At 39.2% G+C, this 21,155-nt stretch overlaps 1 protein-coding gene across 3 annotated transcripts in view; it reads left to right on the forward strand.

Moving 5' to 3' along the window:
* cdin1 (CDAN1 interacting nuclease 1) overlaps positions 1–16,977 on the forward strand; it is a 646,347-nt gene extending 629,370 nt beyond the window's left edge. For all 3 annotated transcript variants that reach the window (XM_061968177.2, XM_061968176.2, XM_072913633.1), the window contains one exon: positions 16,220–16,977. In XM_061968177.2, the coding sequence (XP_061824161.1) occupies positions 16,220–16,355 (136 nt within the window). In that variant the 3' untranslated portion in view covers positions 16,356–16,977. The remainder of the gene's footprint in view (positions 1–16,219) is intronic.
* Positions 16,978–21,155: the final 4,178 nt, after the last annotated feature.

Raw genomic sequence — 21,155 nt, forward strand, 5'->3', positions numbered from 1 at the left:
TTTTTTCCCTTATGATATTCTGATTATAAAATTGCATTCGTATACAAATATTGGGTCCTTATGTTAATTAAAATTATGCAAGTGAGTTATAACATGTGATTAATAAAGTTAAAGTACCACTGATAGTCACACACACACACTAGGTGTTGTTGTTCACCCCCTGGGAGGTGAGGGGAGCAGTGAGCAGTAGCGGTGGCCACGTTTGGGAATCATTTTGGTGATTTAACCCCCAATTCCAAACCTTGATGCTGAGTGCCAAGCAGGGTCCCATTTTTATAGTCTTTGGTATGACTCGGCCGGGGTTTGAACTCACGATCTACCAATCTAAGGGCGGACACTCTAACCAATAGGCCACTGAACAGACTTTACTTTTAAATAAATCATCATTAATTTAAAAGTGCGATATGGTCTAGCGCAGGGGTCGGCAACCTTTACCAGTCAAAGAGCCATTTTGACCAGTTTCACAAATTAAAGAAAACAATGGGAGCCACAAAAATCATTTGAAATTTAAAATGAAATAACACTGCATACAAAGTTTTTTTTTTTGCTTTGTGCTATGTATAAACCAGGGGTCTCAGACACGCGGCCCACACCTTAATATGAAAATTGAATGTTAGTACGGCCCGCGGGTTTTATATGAAGGTCGCTTTACAGAGTCATACTTGTCAACCCTCCCGATTTTTCCAGCAGACTACTAATTTCAGAGCTAATATTCTCTCGAACGTGCCGTGATAGTACAGCATTTAGCGCCCACTACAACCAACGTGCCGGCCCAGCCACACGTTGTATGGGGCTTCTGCTTGCCCACATAAGTGACAGTAACGCATACTTGGTCAACAACCACACAGGTTACACTGACGGTGGCGGTATAAAAAACTTTAACACTCTTACTAATACTGTGCCACACTGTGAACCCACACCAAACAAGAATGACAAACACATTTCGGGAGAACATCTGCACCGTAACACAACATAAACACAACAGAACAAATACCCAGAATCCCATGCAGCCCTAACTCTTCCGGGCTACATTATGCACCCCCGCTACCAAACCCCGCCCACCTCAACCGACGCACAGGGGGGTAGCAGGGGTGTATAATGCAGCCCGGAAGAGTCAGGGCTGCATGGGATTCTGGGTATTTGTTCTGCTGTGTTTATGTTGTGTTAAGGTGCAGATGTGTTTGTCATTCTTGTTTGGTTTTGGTTCAAAGTGTGGCGCATTATTAGTAAGAGTGTTAAAGTTGTTTTATATGGCCACCGTCAGTGTAACCTGTGTGGCTGTTGACCAAGTATACCTTGCTGTCACTTACGTGTGCAAGCAGAAGATGCATTTAACAATAGGCTGGGCTGGCACACTGTTTGTACAGATTGTAGAGTGCGCTAAATGCTGTACCATCATGGCACGCCCTCATTATTATTATAAGGGTGACAATCGGAGAATGTTAATCCCGGGAGTTATCTTCGAGAGGCACTGAAATACGGATGTCTCCCTGGAAAATCAGGGGGGGTCGGCAAGTATGCAGCTGAGCCGCATCAGAGTGATCAAAGAGCCGCATGCGGCTCCGGAGCCGCGGGTTGCCGACCCCTGGTCTAGCGGTTAGGATTCCTGGTTTACACCCAGGCGGCCCGGGTTTGACTCCCGGTATGGGAACTACTTCTTTTGTTCAGTGCTTGCTGTACATATCCTACCAAGTCAGACCTACACTGTTTCAATGTCCATTTCTCAGATGATGCAATTGTTGATGACTGAAGTGCTGATATCAACCAAACCTAACCCCCCCCACCCCCCACCCCCCACCCCCACCCCCCTCCACATCCCACCCCCCGGATTGTAAATAATGTAAATAATTCAATGTATATACTGACTGATGAATAACTTGTGTGATGACTGTATTATGCTGATAGTATATATTTGTACCATGAATTGATTTACGTGGACCCCGACTTAAACAAGTTGAAAAACTTATTCGGGTGTAGGGCTGGGCGATATTGGCTTTTATTAATATCTCGATATTTTTAGGCCATATCGCGATATACGATATATATCTCGATATTTTGCCTTAGCCTTGAATGAACAGTTGATGCATATAATAGGGCGCATAAAAGGAGTCATATTATTATTATTTTTCTAAATGTAAAACACTTCCTTGTGGTCTACATAACATGTAATGGTGGTTCTCTGGTCAAAATGTTGCATAGATGATGTTTACGGGGCCCAAGTCCTTTGCTATGTAATAAGTTACTGCGGACGTTATCTCCTTGTGTTTGTGACTATGTTTTTCATATGGTGTTGATCTGCAAATGGAAGACGTCAGGCTCATTTGTCAGTGCAGGTTGTTTCGGCATTTTTTTGGGTGTGGCACAGGCCGGAGATGTTAACGTGCGGAGTTTCAAGCACTCTTCATTCTCTCGCAGGTGACTTTTTAAATGAAAGAACAAATTAGTACTGCTGCTACCAATGTTCCCTCTAATTGTTCATGTGTGTGAGCAAACAGAAAAACTCCCTGAGCATTCAGTGGAGCACATGTGAGCAACACCTGTCTCAAACCAATCTTTTATAATAACACTCAAATGACAGGAGTCATTTTCGTGAGATTATTTTGTAATATTAGTGATTTGGCCCACTTGTAATAAAAATAAAATAAATCTTGTTTTTCATAAGCTATGGATTAGTATTGTACAATATGTCTGGGTGGGGGTCCTGCTTTGGAAATCATTTGTACCCCTTTCAGAGATCACATTTAGTTCCCCTTAAACATCCTCATGTTGCACAATGAAATGTAAGCATAGGATGAAGTGTGCATTCCTGTAACTTTCTCTAGTAACAGCATTCCATGATTAATATCAATAAATTAACATTAATAATAAATGACAGTAGAATAAACACACGTATGACTGAGGAGTCATAGTGTAACTTTGTGTGGTGTTTGAGTTGTCCGACTTTTTGTGTGGCCATAAACGCACCAGTGGCTTAGTGGTATGCGTGTTGGTGACAGATGACTAGTTGGTTTGTACGGCAGAAAATGACTAGTTTTTCGAGATAGAAGTTTATTACTCATGTTTTTGGTGTGGTTCTGGCCGAATATAAACAGTTTTGCTCAATAAAGTGATCGATATAATTCCTGTCCTCGAAGCATCTCGATAGACGTTACAATAATTGAACGGTGTTGACGAACACCGTTAGGGCCGCTTGTTGTCACTGTCACTCAGAGTTGCATTGCAAAATTATACAGAATAAATGTGTTTATTTTTGTTTAGAATTCAGATGGGTTTGATTTGGTGCGCGGCATATATTTGCTGTGCGCGGAGGACGCTTGAGCAGTGCGCAATTGCGCAGGCGCGCACCTTAGAGGGAACGTTGGCTGCTATCTTTTGTAGCAACGCTTCTGCTGCATACTTTGTATATTTCTGTTGCCTGCTGAATATCTTCCCGCTTGAAGCCAAACTACCGCCAGATGATGGACCCCGTGCTGTTTTTTTTGGGCATTAATTGTTCTTCCTCCATTTATGATCAGTTTCGCACCTTCTCTTGTATTGTCACTCGCACCGCTCCACTTGTACCACCTGCCTCAGCTAACGTTACCATGCTGCTACCTCTCTGCTGGGCGAGGGCGTATGACGCTACACATGTGACGTATGTACATACTTGCCAACCCTCCCGGATTTTCCGGGAGACTCCCGAAATTCAGCGCCTCTCCCGAAAATCTCCCGGGACAAATTTTCTCCCGAAAATCTCCCGAAATTCAGGCGGCGTTGGAGGCCACGCCCCCTCCAGCTCCATGCGGACCTGAGTCCGCTTTCCCACAATATAAAGAACGTCTACAGTAAAGCAGTCCGTCTGCCGTAAACAGCAATGTTGTGACACTCTTAAACAGGACAATACTGCCATCTAGTGCATTTGATGAAAGCACTTTTGTGCGTGCCACACAGCAATGCATAATCAGAGAGGGTGTTCAGCATGGTTAGAAAGATAGTGACAGAGAATAGAACAAGGATGGACAATTCAACCCTTAACTCAACAATGAGTAGATGAGTGTTATGTGTGTGTATATGTGTAAATAAATGAACACTGAAATTCAAGTATTTTTTATTTATATATATATATATATATATATATATATATATATATATATATATATATATATATATATATAGCTAGAATTCACTGAAAGTCAATTATTTCTTTTATATATATATATATATATATATATATATATATATATATATATATTTATATATATATATATATATATATATATATTTATATATATATCCATCCATCCATCCATTTTCTACCGCTTAAACCCTTCGGGGTCGCAGGGATATGTATATATATATATATATATATATATGAAATACTTGACTTGGTGAATTCTAGCTGTAAATATACTCCTCCCCTCTTAACCACGCCCCCGCCCCAACCACGCCCACCCCCCACCCCCCACCTCCCGAAATTGGAGGTCTCAAGGTAGGCAAGTATGCGTATGTAAGAAGGTGGGCTTGTTTTACGCCCCTGTGAGAAGGAGAGGCAAGAAAGAGTGAGAAACGCCTGTAGTGTAATGCCCGCAGCTAAAAGCAACTGCGTGACAACGTATACTCCAATACCACGATATCACGATATAATCATTTTCTATATCGCACAGAGGCAAACTCGCGATATATCGAGTATATCGATATATCGAGTATATCGATATATCGCCAAGCCCTATTGGGGTGTTACCATTTAGTGGTCAATTGTACTGAATATGTACTGTACTGTGCAATCTACTAATAAAAGTTTCAATCAATCAATCTGATTTGAAAAAAATAATCATTTGCCAGCACTAAAACTTATGTATTGATTTCTTGAACCCTGTGTCATATTCAACATAGTACTGTGACAGCTGAGGACCGTCCCTGACATGGATCCCCTTTTCGAACCCGGTCTAAATTGAGTACAAAATCCTACTGATTTATTTTGCGACCAGGCTCCTTCTTTACTTCACTCTGTATTTCTTCCTCTACTTTGAGATAGTTTGACTTCCAGCTCGACCCTTACCGCTCAGTGTTGTTATTTCAACCCCCCCCCCAGCGTCCCTTTAGGATTCATTGCGAGTACAATTCAAAGTCCATTTATTTTCTTTACCGTATGGAAAAGGCCTGGGTGACACGGCTCCCCTCTGTTGGTGATTTTGCGTGTTTCAATTTGCGCTCGCCCTTCCTTCTACCCAGGCGGGGACGTGATGTATCGTCCGCCGCTGCCTTATCTGTTGATGTAGAGTTTTAACCTTTCCCTTCGCTCGGTGTAGCCCCCTTTTGTGCAGCCTCCTCTCGCTGCATAAAACAAATCTAGCGTTACGCGCAAAACACGGCGGTTGAATAAAAAAATAATAATAAAAAAAACGGAGCTCAACCCCTGTTCGAAAGTCATCTAATGTAAATGTTTAGGTTTTGTTTCCATAACATTTCCATATTAAGACTTAGCTGGCGTGTTGCCGTCCGCCATGGAAACGGTGGGAGTTTAGGGTAGTGCGCGCGTTGAGAGGCTGAGGTATGTGTGTGACATTGCGGTGAACTTGCGGCGTGCATCTGTGGGCTTTCTCCGGGTCTGCTCGCCCATAGATACAGCACCGTAAATCACACACAGTAAAAGTTAGAATGCAGGGATGGGGCGCGGGACAGCAGTGCTGTTCGGGCCTCTCGGAGATGAGGGGGGTGTGGTGTGCTGATACCCTGACATATTTTTAATGTGTCTGTAAGTAGAATAGTGCCTCAAGGCCTTGTCAAATGGCACCAGACTGTACACAGATATACAAGCACTCACATATGCTGGAACAGTAAGGGCGTTTTTTAAATATCCACTATTAAAATACGCGGCTGATGTTTTCGGGGTCAACCTTGTAGGTGTCTTTTCAGTGCGTATAAATCACGATCGTGCAAAGGATTTCCCAAAGTTGATATTAAAACCAAACCAAAGGGGGAGTTTTTTTGAAGGCTGTATTTCAACCTGAATTTGGCCCCGGATGAAGTTTTTATGCACTTTACCTCCGAGCTGAACTCCTGCTAGCGTCATGTGGCCCCTTTTTGCCCGCTTCCTGTCGAAGTCCCCGGGGTGCCCGTAACAGTGTTAAGAGTGTCTGGGACGGCCGCACTGTCAGCGCCACAAATCGTTGCTTTTGCATGTACAGACACTGTGGGTTCAGAGTTCAGCTGTGACATGTTTTTACGTATTGCAGCTTACGTTCAAAGAAAACTCCGAGAGGCCACTGGTGGCTCTTTGGGGTGCAATAAAGAGCATGAATGATGATTTATTGTCTTTTTGAGGATAGCCTCCGACTATCCCCAGTGAAGAGTTCTCCATTCTGCACCAGTGTCCAGAATTCCAGACCCAAATATTAAAGACTGGTGCAACATGCAAGTTTTGTTCACACTTGCAGTTGGCCCAGACCAGAGTGTAAAAAAAAATAACGGTATAGCTCATTTTTCGAATGCTGCACAGTAAAACCATAAAACATAAAGTAAGGATATAAACAGTCATATTTCATGATGTAGTGTGTGATGAAACTCAAATATCTCAAACAAAAATTGTGTTTGCTGGGTTAAACGCTGTTATTATTTTTATATTGTGATCTTTTTACCAGTTTGATGTCACGGAAAGCTTCTAAAATATACTTTTTAAGAGCACCTGGAACTCATACAACCCCCCCAAATGTGTCTGCTGCTGGTTTAATTGTTACATTGTGCTTTTTTGACAGCTCAGATGACACAAAAAGTTTCTACAATATATACAGGTAAAAGCCAGTAAATTAGAATATTTTGAAAAACTTGATTTATTTCAGTAATTGCATTCAAAAGGTGTAACTTGTACATTATATTTATTCATTGCACACAGACTGATGCATTCAAATGTTTATTTCATTTAATTTTGATGATTTGAAGTGGCAACAAATGAAAATCCAAAATTCCGTGTGTCACAAAATTAGAATATTACTTAAGGCTAATACAAAAAAGGGATTTTTAGAAATGTTGGCCAACTGAAAAGTATGAAAATGAAAAATATGAGCATGTACAATACTCAATACTTGGTTGGAGCTCCTTTTGCCTCAATTACTGCGTTAATGCGGCGTGGCATGGAGTCGATGAGTTTCTGGCACTGCTCAGGTGTTATGAGAGCCCAGGTTGCTCTGATAGTGGCCTTCAACTCTTCTACGTTTTTGGGTCTGGCATTCTGCATCTTCCTTTTCACAATACCCCACAGATTTTCTATGGGGCTAAGGTCAGGGGAGTTGGCGGGCCAATTTAGAACAGAAATACCATGGTCCGTAAACCAGGCACGGGTAGATTTTGCGCTGTGTGCAGGCGCCAAGTCCTGTTGGAACTTGAAATCTCCATCTCCATAGAGCAGGTCAGCAGCAGGAAGCATGAAGTGCTCTAAAACTTGCTGGTAGACGGCTGCGTTGACCCTGGATCTCAGGAAACAGAGTGGACCGACACCAGTAGATGACATGGCACCCCAAACCATCACCCAACCATGCAAATTTTGCATTTCCTTTGGAAATCGAGGTCCCAGAGTCTGGAGGAAGACAGGAGAGGCACAGGATCCACGTTGCCTGAAGTCTAGTGTAAAGTTTCCACCATCAGTGATGGTTTGGGGTGCCATGTCATCTGCTGGTGTCGGTCCACTCTGTTTCCTGAGATCCAGGGTCAACGCAGCCGTCTACCAGCAAGTTTTAGAGCACTTCATGCTTCCTGCTGCTGACCTGCTCTATGGAGGTGGAGATTTCAAGTTCCAACAGGACTTGGCGCCTGCACACAGCGCAAAATCTACCCGTGCCTGGTTTACGGACCATGGTATTTCTGTTCTAAATTGGCCCGCCAACTCCCCTGACCTTAGCCCCATAGAAAATCTGTGGGGTATTGTGAAAAGGAAGATGCAGAATGCCAGACCCAAAAACGCAGAAGAGTTGAAGGCCACTATCAGAGCAACCTGGGCTCTCATAACACCTGAGCAGTGCCAGAAACTCATAGACTCCATGCCACGCCGCATTAATGCAGTAATTGAGGCAAAAGGAGCTCCAACCAAGTATTGAGTATTGTACATGCTCATATTTTTCATTTTCATACTTTTCAGTTGGCCAACATTTCTAAAAATCCCTTTTTTGTATTAGCCTTAAGTAATATTCTAATTTTGTGACACACGGAATTTTGGATTTTCATTTGTTGCCACTTCAAATCATCAAAATTAAATGAAATAAACATTTGAATGCATCAGTCTGTGTGCAATGAATAAATATAATGTACAAGTTACACCTTTTGAATGCAATTACTGAAATAAATCAAGTTTTTCAAAATATTCTAATTTACTGGCTTTTACCTGTATATATATATTTTTTTTAACTAAAAAAATGGATGTATGTTGATAGTCCAACTCATACTGACTGGTATACACAAGCTATGGAAATGATATCAGTAGAAAAAACTGCATTTAGTTTAGATAATAATGAGTCATATACTGGAATATGGGATCCATTACTTAAATGTGTTTTAACTATGAAATGAACCTAATATATGACTTATTTTTTCTTTGTGGAAAATATCGGACACAATGTGTTGTCAACCTTATGAGATGTGATGCAAGTGTAAGCCACTGTGACACTATTTTTTTAAATGTTTTTATTTTTTTATAAATTGCTGTGATGATGATGTCAATGAGGGATTTCTAATCACTGCTATGTTGGAATTCTTATTAATATTGATACTGTTGTTGATACCAAAGACTATAAAAATGGGACCCATTGCCTCCCTGCTTGGCACTCAGCATCAAGGGTTGGAATTGGGGGTTAAATCACCAAAAATGATTCCCGGGCACTGCCACTGCTGCTGCTCACTGCTCCCCTCACCTCCCAGGGGGTGATCAAGGGTGATGGGTCAAATGCAGAGAATAATTTCGTTAAAAGTTAAAGTACCAATGATTGTCACACACACACTAGTTGACTGCTATTCTGAATGTTGCTGGGCCGGGTTTGGTTTTGGAATTGTATTATTATTGTATTATTGTGTATTATTTTGTTGGATTGATTAATTTACAATTTTTTTTAAAAAGGTATATATATATATATATATATATATGTGTGTGTGTATATATGTATATGTGTATGTATATATATATATATATATATATATATATATATATATATATATATATATATATATATATATATATATATACATACATACACTTTTAAAGATCAAGAACAATTTGTATATTCCAAACAAAGATGCTATTTGTTGCGGTAAATGCATTTGTTATTCGTATAATTTGCCTTGTTTAACAGCTCACAAAAAGCTTCTAAAATATTACAAATATTACAAACAAAAATGTGGCTGATGGTATAAATGTAGTCATTAGTGTTATATAGTGCTATTTTCACCAAATCAGATGTCACAAAAATATTCTAAAATATATATTTAAAAGTGCCAATAACTCATATCTCAAACAAGAAGGATTTTTCCTGACTGAATGCATTTGTTTTTTTTATTGTGCTATTTTTTTCCTCTCTGCTACAAAAACATCTATAATATACTTTTAAAGAGCCCAAAAACTCATATTCCAAGCCATTATGTATCTGCTGGGCTTTTAATATAGACTTTTAAAGAGCATAAACAACTACAATATTCCTAACAAGGATGCTGTTCGTTGTTGTATAAGCATTTTTATTCTTATAATTTGTCTTTTTAACAGTGCATAAAAAGCTTCTGAAATATAATTTGAAAGAGTTACAAAACACATTACTACAAATAAAAATGTTTAAATGCAGTCGTTTGTTTAATTTGTGCTATTTTTACCTATTCAGATGTCACAAACATATTCTAAAAATACATTTAAAAGTGCCAATAACTCATATTGCAAACAAAAATTATTTTTTCCTGAGTTAATGCATTTGTTTATTTTATTGTGCTATTTTTGCCCTCTCGTCTACAAAAATATGTAAAATATACTTTTAAAGAGCCCAAAAACTCATATTCCAAGCCATTACGTATCTGCTGGGTTAAATGCAGGTTTTATTTTCACATTGTGCTCTTTATACCAGCTCAGATGTCACGGAAAACTTTTAAAATAGACTTTTAAAGAGCATAAACAACTCCTATATTCCTAACAAGGATGCTGTTCGTTGTGGTATAAGCATTTTTATTCTTATAATTTGTCTTTTTAACAGCACATAAAAAGCTTCTAAAATATAATTTGAAAGAGTTACAAAACACATTATTACAAATAAAAATGTTTAAATGCAGTCGTTTGTTTAATTTGTGCTATTTTTACCTATTCAGATGTCACAAAAATATTCTAAAAATACATTTAAAAGTGCCAATAACTCATATTGCAAACAAAAATTATTTTTTCCTGAGTTAATGCATTTGTTTATTTTATTGTGCTATTTTTGCCCTCTCAGCTACAAAAATATGTAAAATATACTTTTAAAGAGCCCAAAAACTCATATTCCAAGCCATTACGTATCTGTTGGGTTAAATGCAGGTTTTATTTTCACATGGTGCTCTTTATACCAGCTCAGATGTCACGGAAAGCTTTTAAAATAGACTTTTAGTAAAGAGCATAAACAACTCCTTTATTCCTAACAAGGATGCTGTTCATTGTGGTATAAGCATTTTTATTCTTATAATTTGTCTTTTTAACAGCGCATAAAAAGCTTCTAAAATATAATTTGAAAGAGTTACAAAACACATTATTACAAATAAAAATGTTTAAATGCAGTCGTTTGTTTAATTTGTGCTATTTTTACCTATTCAGATGTCACAAACATATTCTAAAAATACATTTAAAAGTGCCAATAACTCATATTGCAAACAAAAATTATTTTTTCCTGAGTTAATGCATTTGTTTATTTTATTGTGCTATTTTTGCCCTCTCGTCTACAAAAATATGTAAAATATACTTTTAAAGAGCCCAAAAACTCATATTCCAAGCCATTACGTATCTGTTGGGTTAAATGCAGGTTTTATTTTCACATTGTGCTCTTTATACCAGCTCAGATGTCACGGAAAGCTTTTAAAATAGACTTTTAGTAAAGAGCATAAACAACTCCTTTATTCCTAACAAGGATGCTGTTCATTGTGGTATAAGCATTTTTATTCTTATAATTTGTCTTTTTAACAGCGCATAAAAAGCTTCTAAAATATAATTTGAAAGAGTTACAAAACACATTATTACAAATAAAAAAATTTAAATTTTTGTTTTATTTTGTGCTATTTTTACCTATTCAGATGTCACAAAAATATTCTAAAAATACATTTAAAAGTGCCAATAACTCATATTGCAAACAAAAATTATTTTTCCCTGAGTTAATGCATTTGTTTATTTTATTGTGCTATTTTTGCCCTCTCAGCTACAAAAATGTGTAAAATATACTTTTAAAGAGCCCAAAAACTCATATTCCAAGCCATTACGTATCTGCTGGGTTAAATGCAGGTTTTATTTTCACATTGTGCTCTTTATACCAGCTCAGATGTGACGGAAAGCTTTTAAAATAGACTTTTAATAAAGAGCATAAACAACTCCTATATTACTAACAAGGATGCAGTTTGTTGTGGTAAAAGCCTTCGTTATTTTTATAATTTGTCTTTTTAACAGCACATAAAAAGCTTCTATAAAATAATTTGAAAGAGTTACAAAACACATTATTACAAATAAAAATGTTTAAATGTTTGTTTTATTTTGTGCTATTTATACCTATTCAGATGTCACAAAAACATTCTAAAATAAGCTTTTAAAAGTGCTCGTAACTCATATTGTAAACAAAAATTTTGTCTCCTGGGTTAATGAATTTGTTATTTATATATGTGAATGTTGTCTGTCTATCTGTGTTGGCCCTGCGATGAGGTGGCGACTTGTCCAGGGTGTACCCCGCCTTCCGCCCGATTGTAGCTGAGATAGGCTCCAGCGCCCCCCGCGACCCCAAAGGGAATAAGCGGTAGAAAATGGATGGATGGATATATTGTTTATGTGAATGTGAGTGTGAATGTTGTCTGTCTATCTGTGTTGACCCTGCGATGAAGTGGCGACTTGTCCAGGGTGTACCCCGCCTTCCGCCCGTGTGCAGCTGGGATAGGCTCCAGCACCCCATGCGACCCTGTAAGGGACAATCGGTAGAAAACGGATGGATATATTGTTTATGATGAGGGGGTGACTTATCCAGGTTGTACCCCGCCTTGTGCTCGAGTGCAGCTATGATCGACTCCAGCCTCCCCGCGACCCAGAAAGGGACAAGCAGTAGAAAATGGATGGATGGCAGGATATTATGCTATTTTTGCCTACTCTATTATGAAAAACTTTAAAAATATATACTTTTAAAGAGTTTTTCAAAAATCAGTTTGATGGGTTGAATGTAGTTTTATTTTTACATTGTGTTATTTTTATTAGCTCAGATGTCACAAAAAAGCTTCTAAAATGTATGTTTAAAGAGCGCTGTGGCCGTGCTAGCTACTTAAACAGAGAGCAGATAGAGCGGACACATGCATATACTGTACTGTCAATGCATTTTGCTGTAATTGTAGCACCTCTCTTGATAGCAAACAAAGACCAAGGTGCTCATGGTCGGCTTATAAAGTTCAGAGGATTGCAGTACACTTCACCAAGCGAACCACACTATTGGTGCCCAGAGCCACGGTTTGTTATACCGGTGTTAGTATAGTACCGCGATACTAATGAATCATATTCGGTACTATACCGCCTCTAAAAAGTACCGGTCCCCGACCCGTCGTGTCATGCAGAACGCCCTCAGGAAGAGGTGCTTTAAGATGTAGCTAGATAGCTAGCGGCTATTGTCTGTCCGCAGTCAGCAGTGTTGTAACTTCTTCAATATCACTTATCCTTGTCTCCATGGAGACTAATCAAGTACGATCATTTCAAGTATCAGCCCTGTAGGATGCATGCTTCACTTCACAGCACAGTACATCGGAGCTATGATAATGGCTGAGTAAAGACTTGTCTATAGTTGACAAAGTCGGGACAAGATATCATTATGTCCAATCATTGACCATTAAGGTGACCATTTTAACTCTGAACATACTAATCACATGTGAATGAATCGCATACTTAGTCAACAGCCATACATGTCACACTAAGGGTGGCCGTATGAACAACGCCAACACTGTCATAAACATGTGCCATATAGTGAAACCAAACTAAACAACAATGACAAACACATTTTGGGAGAATATTTGCACCGCAACACAACATAAACACTACAGACCAAATTCCCAGAATTCCCTGCAGCACCAACTCTTCCGGGACGCTACAATATAAACAAACGCCATTAGTGGATCTACACCTAACATCCACTGTGATGATACCTAGTACTGGAGCGTATCTAGTCGATAAAACTATTATTACATCAATATTTTTTAGCATCACAAAATCTTTTTTTGTTTTTTTAAAAATATATATTATGTCTATAAACTCAGTAAATATGTCCCTGGACACATGAGGACTTTGAATATGACCAATGTATGATCCTGTAACCAGAGGTGGGACCAAGTCATTGTTTTGCAAGTCACAAGTAAGTCTCAAGTCTTTGCCCTCAAGTCCGAGTCAAGTCCCGAGTCAAGACAGGCAAGCCCCGAGTCAAGTCCAAAGTCAAGACTGGAAAGTCTCAAGTCAAGTCCTAAGTCCTGCATTTTGAGTTTCGAGTCCTTTCAAGTCCTTTTAACCACAGACTAATATATTAACACAGATTGTGTATGCTTTTCAAACGCTGTATTTATTTATTAAAACAAGTGCATTTTAAATTGCAGGAAAGAAAATTGTGCTGACATTGCACTTTATAATAGAACTATTAACCAGTTATTTTAAACATTAACGCATTCCTTTACAGAACAAACACATTGAAAAATAAAGTGCAAATGTACTTATTTGTACAAAAGTGTTAACATTGAAAAAACATGACATGTACGTGAACATAACAAAAAAGTTGTACTTATTATATGTCAGGGCCCTATGCTGCATTGCATTTGCAAAAGACCAAATTAGCCAAGAGTCTGTCAGTCATTTGTTCACGATGGGGGCGTAGTATGATGCCACCATGGCTGAAAACTCGCTCCACTGGAGCACTGGAGGCAGGCACTGCCAAGACTCTCATGGCCACTCGGAACAGTGAAGGAAGAGTCTTCCTGTTCAATGCCCAGAACAAAAGGGGGAGAGAGTTGTTTTGGGTTGGTGCACTACTTGTAAGTGTATCTTGTGTTTTTTATGTTGATTTAATTAAAAAATAAAAATAAAAATAAAAATTATTTCTTGTGCGGCCCGATACCAATCGATCCACGGACCAGTACCGGGCCGCGGCCCGGTGGTTGGGGACCACTGAGGTAAACAACCAACAGTATGTCAGAAAGCTAGCTAAAACGGTACACATATTCATAATATAGTATACATTTTAACTGACCTTTATTTTACTATTTTTGTCTTTTTTTAGGTGGCTAAAATACGCGGTGCTGCTGACCGCCGTCTAACGTTACGTGTGATATATTGACTAACGTAACCCTGCTTAAAAAAATCACTGAACAAAAAGTATGAATAAGGTAGTGAACTGCAACAGATTCCCGTGTTTGCAATAACGCTATAACGTTAGCAGTGAGTTTACAGCCTCACTGATTTAACTACACAGCAAATAAAAGTCACGTTACTTAGCCAATAAACGTTATCTTACATTCAAAACTTACCGTTCTTTGTGCAACTTCAAATGCCGGACAAAGTTGGAAGTTGTTGCCTCTCCATCAGTAATTTTCGAACCGCATGTGTTGCATACTGCAAACCGTTTTGTGTTGACCACCTCGTAATTTTTATACCCAAACGAAATTATTTTAGGTATCATTTTTTGTTCACTGGCGTGTGGTTTGGACATGTCTTCTTCGTTGGTTGTCCTGCAATTTGATTGGATGAATGCTGTGTGATGAAAACAAAGTAGATCTAATTTGATTGGCTGTTGTACTGAGCGCACACCAGCTGACACACGCAACGCTGATAGACAAGTACACAATGAAAAATACGGAGCGCTCCCGAATAACTTTTTCATCTTTGGGTTTTGGGGAAAGTAGCAAGTCATGTCAAGTCATGTCAATTCAAAAGGCTCAAGTCCAAGTGAAGTCACAAGTCATTGATGTTAAAGTCTAAGTCGAGTTGCAAGTCTTTTTACATTTTGTCAAGTCGAGTCTAAAGTCATCAAATTCATGACTCGAGTCTGACTCGAGTCCAAGTCATGTGACTCGAGTCCACACCTCTGCCTGTAACTACTTGGTATGGAATTGATACCCAAATTTGTGGTATCATCCAAAACTAATGTAAGTATCTACCAACAGAAGAATAGGTGATCATTACATGTTAACAGAAGTGTAGATAGAACATGTTAAAACAGAAAATAAGCACATATTAACAGTAAATGAACAAGTAGATTAATAATTCATTTTTTACCACTTGTCCTTAATCATTTTGACATATAGTATAGTAGAATGGAAAATGACACAATATGTTACTTACTACTAAAAGACAAACTGTCTAGTATGTTCACTATTTTATTTAAGGACAAACTTGCAATAAGAAACATATGTTTAATGTACCGTAAGATTTTTTGTTAAAATAAAGCCAATCATGACATTTTTTGTGGTCCCCTTTGTTTATAAAAGTACCGAAATATTTTGGTATCAGGACAACACTAGTTTCAAGCGAACCCAACGTGAGAAGTGTACATTTAAACAATCACAACCTGGTTTCTCAGCTGCTTGGAGACTCATTACTCGCTACAGCTCGCAACTCATTTTTTAAGGCAATCTGAATGAAACAGCTGGTTTCTGTCGGCCGTCGCACATTAACCACATGCGACTCTTGAGTTCGAGGCTTTGCGCTGAACTCTGCGTGCTCTGCCATATACCAAAAGCTTCCGATGACAAGTTTCCGGAGTCCTTGATGGCGCTTTGTTATTTCACATATTATTGTTATTTCCCAGCCATTGTAATGTGATGAAATGTGTATCACCCTGTTAGGGAGATCTTTATCTTGTCGGCCGGCGGCGTTTTTTTTGTCTGAGTTTCCTGGATGGGGATCAAAGACTCAATGACCTTTTAGATCAGTCTCGCTGGTCGTACGTCTTTATAGCTCTGCTTTTTATAACACTTTCTCTATCATGCTGTCATGACGCATTTGTTCTAAGACCTTTCTTCTCTGCTGTCTTAGATTCGGACCTGGGCTTGTCATCTACTGGTACGGGTTTATAGGAGAGCTGGACTGCCAAAGAGACAGAGGCATCCTTCTCAAAGACTGCTTCCCTACAGACATAGTCACCCTTGGCCACGCCGCCCAGCAGGATTGAAATCGAACGGAGAAGGTGGGTGTAGACATCGGCAGGAATGAGAGTGCAGGATGACGAGGCAGGAAGGGAAGGGGCAGTAACACCGGACTGCCGGAATCCGGAAGTAATTTAGCTTTCCTGCATGGAGACGACTTGCCGCCCTGAACTCCGACTGACCCGAGTCTTTGCTACCTTTGCTCAACTCTACAAAACGCCATCTTGGAGGGTTTCTTGGTTCTCCCGGCCCCCGGTTGGCCCCTCTTGGCAAGGGTAAACTGAAGGACCAGAGCTGGACGCAAGGCCCTTCCTTATCACACCCAGAGTCCTGGCCTTTGTCACTCCTTCCTCTTCCGTTCCGTAAGCAGATAAGCGAGGTGCGGTCCGTGGGGGTGGCTGGGAGGACGCCTGGCTTTTTCTCACCTGCGTCACTCAGTGCCCTCTCAGTCACTCTCCAAAGGGCTAAACAACAAATGGTGGCTGATTAAGACTATGGCCTCACTGTGAACTCTCTCCTCCCTCGCCATCCACTCTGTCGGAGAAAATATGTTAATTCTCTAATTAAGATTAATTGGCGGGACTTTATTTGGCTGTGATCTTCCACATCATCATTTAGAATGTATATTAAAATGTCATTATTTGCTGATCCCAAGCTTTTCTTTTAATTGTGTTCCAAAAGTCAAAGTTATTGAAACCATTTGGTGATGTTCATAATTTAACCAATGAATGAATGTCATTTTATACTTTCTAAACTCCAAAATATCATAAATTTTCCTGAAAAAACAAAAACCGTGTCATCCCTAGAAAATACTCCTGTAGACCAGTGTTTTTCAACCACTGTGCCGTGAGCTATAGTCTGGTGTGCCGTGGGAGATGATGTCATTTCACCTAATTGGGTTAAAAATATTTTTTTCAAACCAGTAATTATAACCCGCAAAGTAACCATGTAATACTCTTCCATATCAGTAGGTGGCAGCAGGTAGCTGATTGCTTTGTGGATGTCGAGAACATGGTTTGTCGTGATCACAATATGCAGACGACAGCGGGAGGCAGTGTGCAGGTAAAAAGGTGTTTAATGCTGAAACCAAAATTAAACAAAAGGCGAGTGCCGCTAAGAAAAGACATTGAAGCTTAGAGAAGGCTATGCAGAACGAAACTAAAACTGAACTGGCTGCAAAGTAAACAAAAACAGAACGCTGGACAACAGCAAAGACTTACAGCGTGTGGAGCAGCAGACGGCGTCCACAAAGTACATCCGTACATGACATGACAATCAACACCAAAATAGGAGTGCAAGACAAGAAGTAAAACACTAGACACAGGAAAACAACAAAAAAGTCCAAATAAGTCAGGGTGTGATGTGACAGGTGGTGACGTCACAGTACACCTACTTTGAGACAAGAGCTATAGTGATGCATGCTTGGTTATGGTTTGAATTTATATCCAACAATTGCGACAACGACTTTTTACTGTCAATATTGGCATTTGTTTATGTTTTCTGCGAGTGGTGTGCCTCGGGATTTTTTCAATGAAAAAAATGTGCCTTGGCTCAAAAAAGGTTGAAAAACAGTGCTGTAGACTATTAGCAGATGTCTGGGTCTTCCTTTTAAACAATGGTAAACTATTCTTTGTTAGCGATAAAATCGGTGATCAATGCAAGTTGTATGTGTTCCGTGAATTTATGTGCATGCATCTTTACAACTGACTGTTGGGCAACACATATTGTTACAACCTCCAAAATCGTTTAAGAGCAGATCCTAATGGAAGAAAACATTACTGGGCTCTGGTTAGGGCAAAAAATAAAATATGACTATAAAGTTGACTGATTCTTTCAGAGGAAGATATGCACTGCCTAAGGGTCACAGGACATGGAAGCACATGTAAAGGGTAAGAACAGTTAGTATTTCACATGTATGTACTGTAACTATCAATCTAAATAATTCACAGCTTGCTAGCTATAGTATCTGTCAAGCTAATGTGTCTTTTGTGATCTTTGTGTTACAACTTTAAACATTTCATCATCTTTTCAGCATTTGTTTGCGACGTCTGTCTTTCTATTTATTAGTGTTAGTTATTATTTAGTTATCTAATGGGATATATACACTATGTATTGAGTTTTCGTGTCACTGCCTCATGTTTTACGAGTTGTAACACGTTTGTTATGACATTTGGCCAGCTAGCTATATTACTAGCAAACAGTTATGTCGATAGCTAGCAAGCTCATAAGATATTTATGTTTTCATGCCATACTTGCCAACCCTCCCGGATTTTCCGGGAGACTCCCAAAATTCAGCGCCTCTCCCGAAAACCTCCCGGGACAAATTATCTCCCGAAAATCTCCCGAAATTCCCACAATATAAACGGTGTGCCTGCCCAATGACGTTATAACTGTAGAATGATCGGGGGCGAGTTCTTGGTTCCTTATGTGGGTTTATTGTTAGGCAGTTCCATTAATGTCCTCCCAGCGCGGTAACAACACACAACAACAGCAGTCACGTTTTGGTCTACCGTAAAGCAGTTTGTCCGCCGTAAACAGCAATGTTGTGACACTCTTAAACAGGACAATACTGCCATCTAGTGCATTTGATGAAAGCACTTTTGTGCGTGCCACACAGCAATGCATCATCAGAGAGGGTGTTCATCATGGTTAGAAAAATAGTGACAGAGAATAGAACAAGGATGGACAATTCAACCCTTAACTCAACAAGTACATGTGTAAGTAAATGAACACTGAAATGCAAGTATTTATTTTATATATATATACATACACAATAAAATAAATATATATTTATAGCTAGAATTCACTGAAAGTCAAGTATTTCTTATATATATATATATATATATATATATGTATATATATATATATATTTATATATGTATATATATATACATATATATATATATATATATATATATATAAGAAATACTTGACTTTTATATACATATATATATATATATATATATATATATATATATATATATATATATATATATATATAAAAAAGTCAAGTATTTCTTATATATATATATATATATATATATCTATATGTCTTAATAAGGTTATCCAAAAAATAGTGCTCGATACCATAGTAGAGCGCAATATATGTATGTGTGGGAAAAAAATCACAAGACTATTTCATCTCTACAGGCCTGTTTCATGAGGGGGTTCCCTCAATCATCAGGAGATTTTAATGGGAGCATTCACATACCATGGTTTATATAGGGCACAGAGTGGGTGGGTACAGGCTGGTGTAGGGGCGTGGTGATTGGCTCATGTGTTACCTAGGAGGTGTTTCCGTCTGTGGCGGCATGCTGATACAATTTCGCTGCGCTTGTTGAGGGATGACAGGTCTGGACGGTATATGATAAACAGTTTCTCTTTCAAGCATAGGTTGCATCTTTTATTACCACTATTGTAAGGTGTGCTGGATGCAAGAATACCAAGAAGCGCATATGCCAAATTTTCAAAGAGAACGGCCTACGGATCACGATTGAAGCCAACAAGCAAACCGTCAACTTCCTCGGCGTCACTTTCAACCTGAGAAATAACAGCTACCAACCATTCACGAAATCCAACACAACACTCCAATACGTGCACCATGACAGCAACCACCCACCCACCACCACGAAAAGAATACCTACCGGAATTAATAAAAGGCTATCGATGCTGTCATCTAGCAAAGCTGAATTTGACCAAGCAACCCCCCCGTACCAAAAAGCCCTTGATGAAAGCGGATACAATTTCACCCTCACCTATGAACCCACGCCAGGAAACCAACCAAAAAAGAACAGAAAACGAAACAACATCATCTGGTACAACCCCCCATACAGCAAAAACGTCTCAACTAACATTGGACACAAATTCCTCACTCTGATTGACAAACACTTTCCCAAAGGCAACAGCCTAAGAAAAGTATTCAACAAGAACAACATTAAATTGAACTACAGCTGTATGAACAATATACGACAAATTATCTCAAACCACAACAAAACAATTGCAAATGAGCCGTCGGCCCCCAGACAGAGCGACCCCAAAACCAACAAAGGCTGCAACTGCCGCAAGAAACCTGATTGCCCTCTCAACGGGGGGTGCTTACAAACATCAGTTGTCTACCAATCTAAGGTAACACGCAAGGACATTAACACATCCGACACATATGTAGGATTAACCGAGGGAGAGTTTAAAACCAGATGGAACAATCACAAGGCTTCTTTCAGGAACCAAAACCTGCGGAATACCACAGAACTCAGCAAACACATTTGGGACCTCAAAGACAACAATGTTGAATATTCAATAACATGGCAAATTCTTGCATCCAGCACACCTTACAATAGTGGTAATAAAAGATGCAACCTATGCTTGAAAGAGAAACTGTTTATCATCTACCGTCCAGACCTGTCATCCCTCAACAAGCGCAGCGAAATTGTATCAGCATGCCGCCACAGACGGAAACACCTCCTAGGTAACACATGAGCCAATCACCACGCCCCTACGCCAGCCTGTACCCACCCACTCTGTGCCCTATATAAACCATGGTATGCGAATGCTCCCATTAAAATCTCCTGACGATTGAGGGTACCCCCTTCATGAAACAGGCCTGTAGAGATGAAATAGTCTTGTGATTTTTTTCCCACACATACATATATATATATATATATATATATATTTACGAAATCGGAGGTCTCAAGGTTGGCAAGTATGTTTTATGCACTAGCTAGCTGGCTACCAAATATGAGATGGTATATATATTTTTGTTAATATGGTATTCCGTATGTATATTTGCATCTGTTTATGTATCTAGCTCACTAGCTATCTCACTGAAA

The sequence above is a fragment of the Nerophis lumbriciformis genome, linkage group LG08, assembly GCF_033978685.3.
Source record: "Nerophis lumbriciformis linkage group LG08, RoL_Nlum_v2.1, whole genome shotgun sequence".
Classification (NCBI taxonomy): domain Eukaryota; kingdom Metazoa; phylum Chordata; class Actinopteri; order Syngnathiformes; family Syngnathidae; genus Nerophis; species Nerophis lumbriciformis.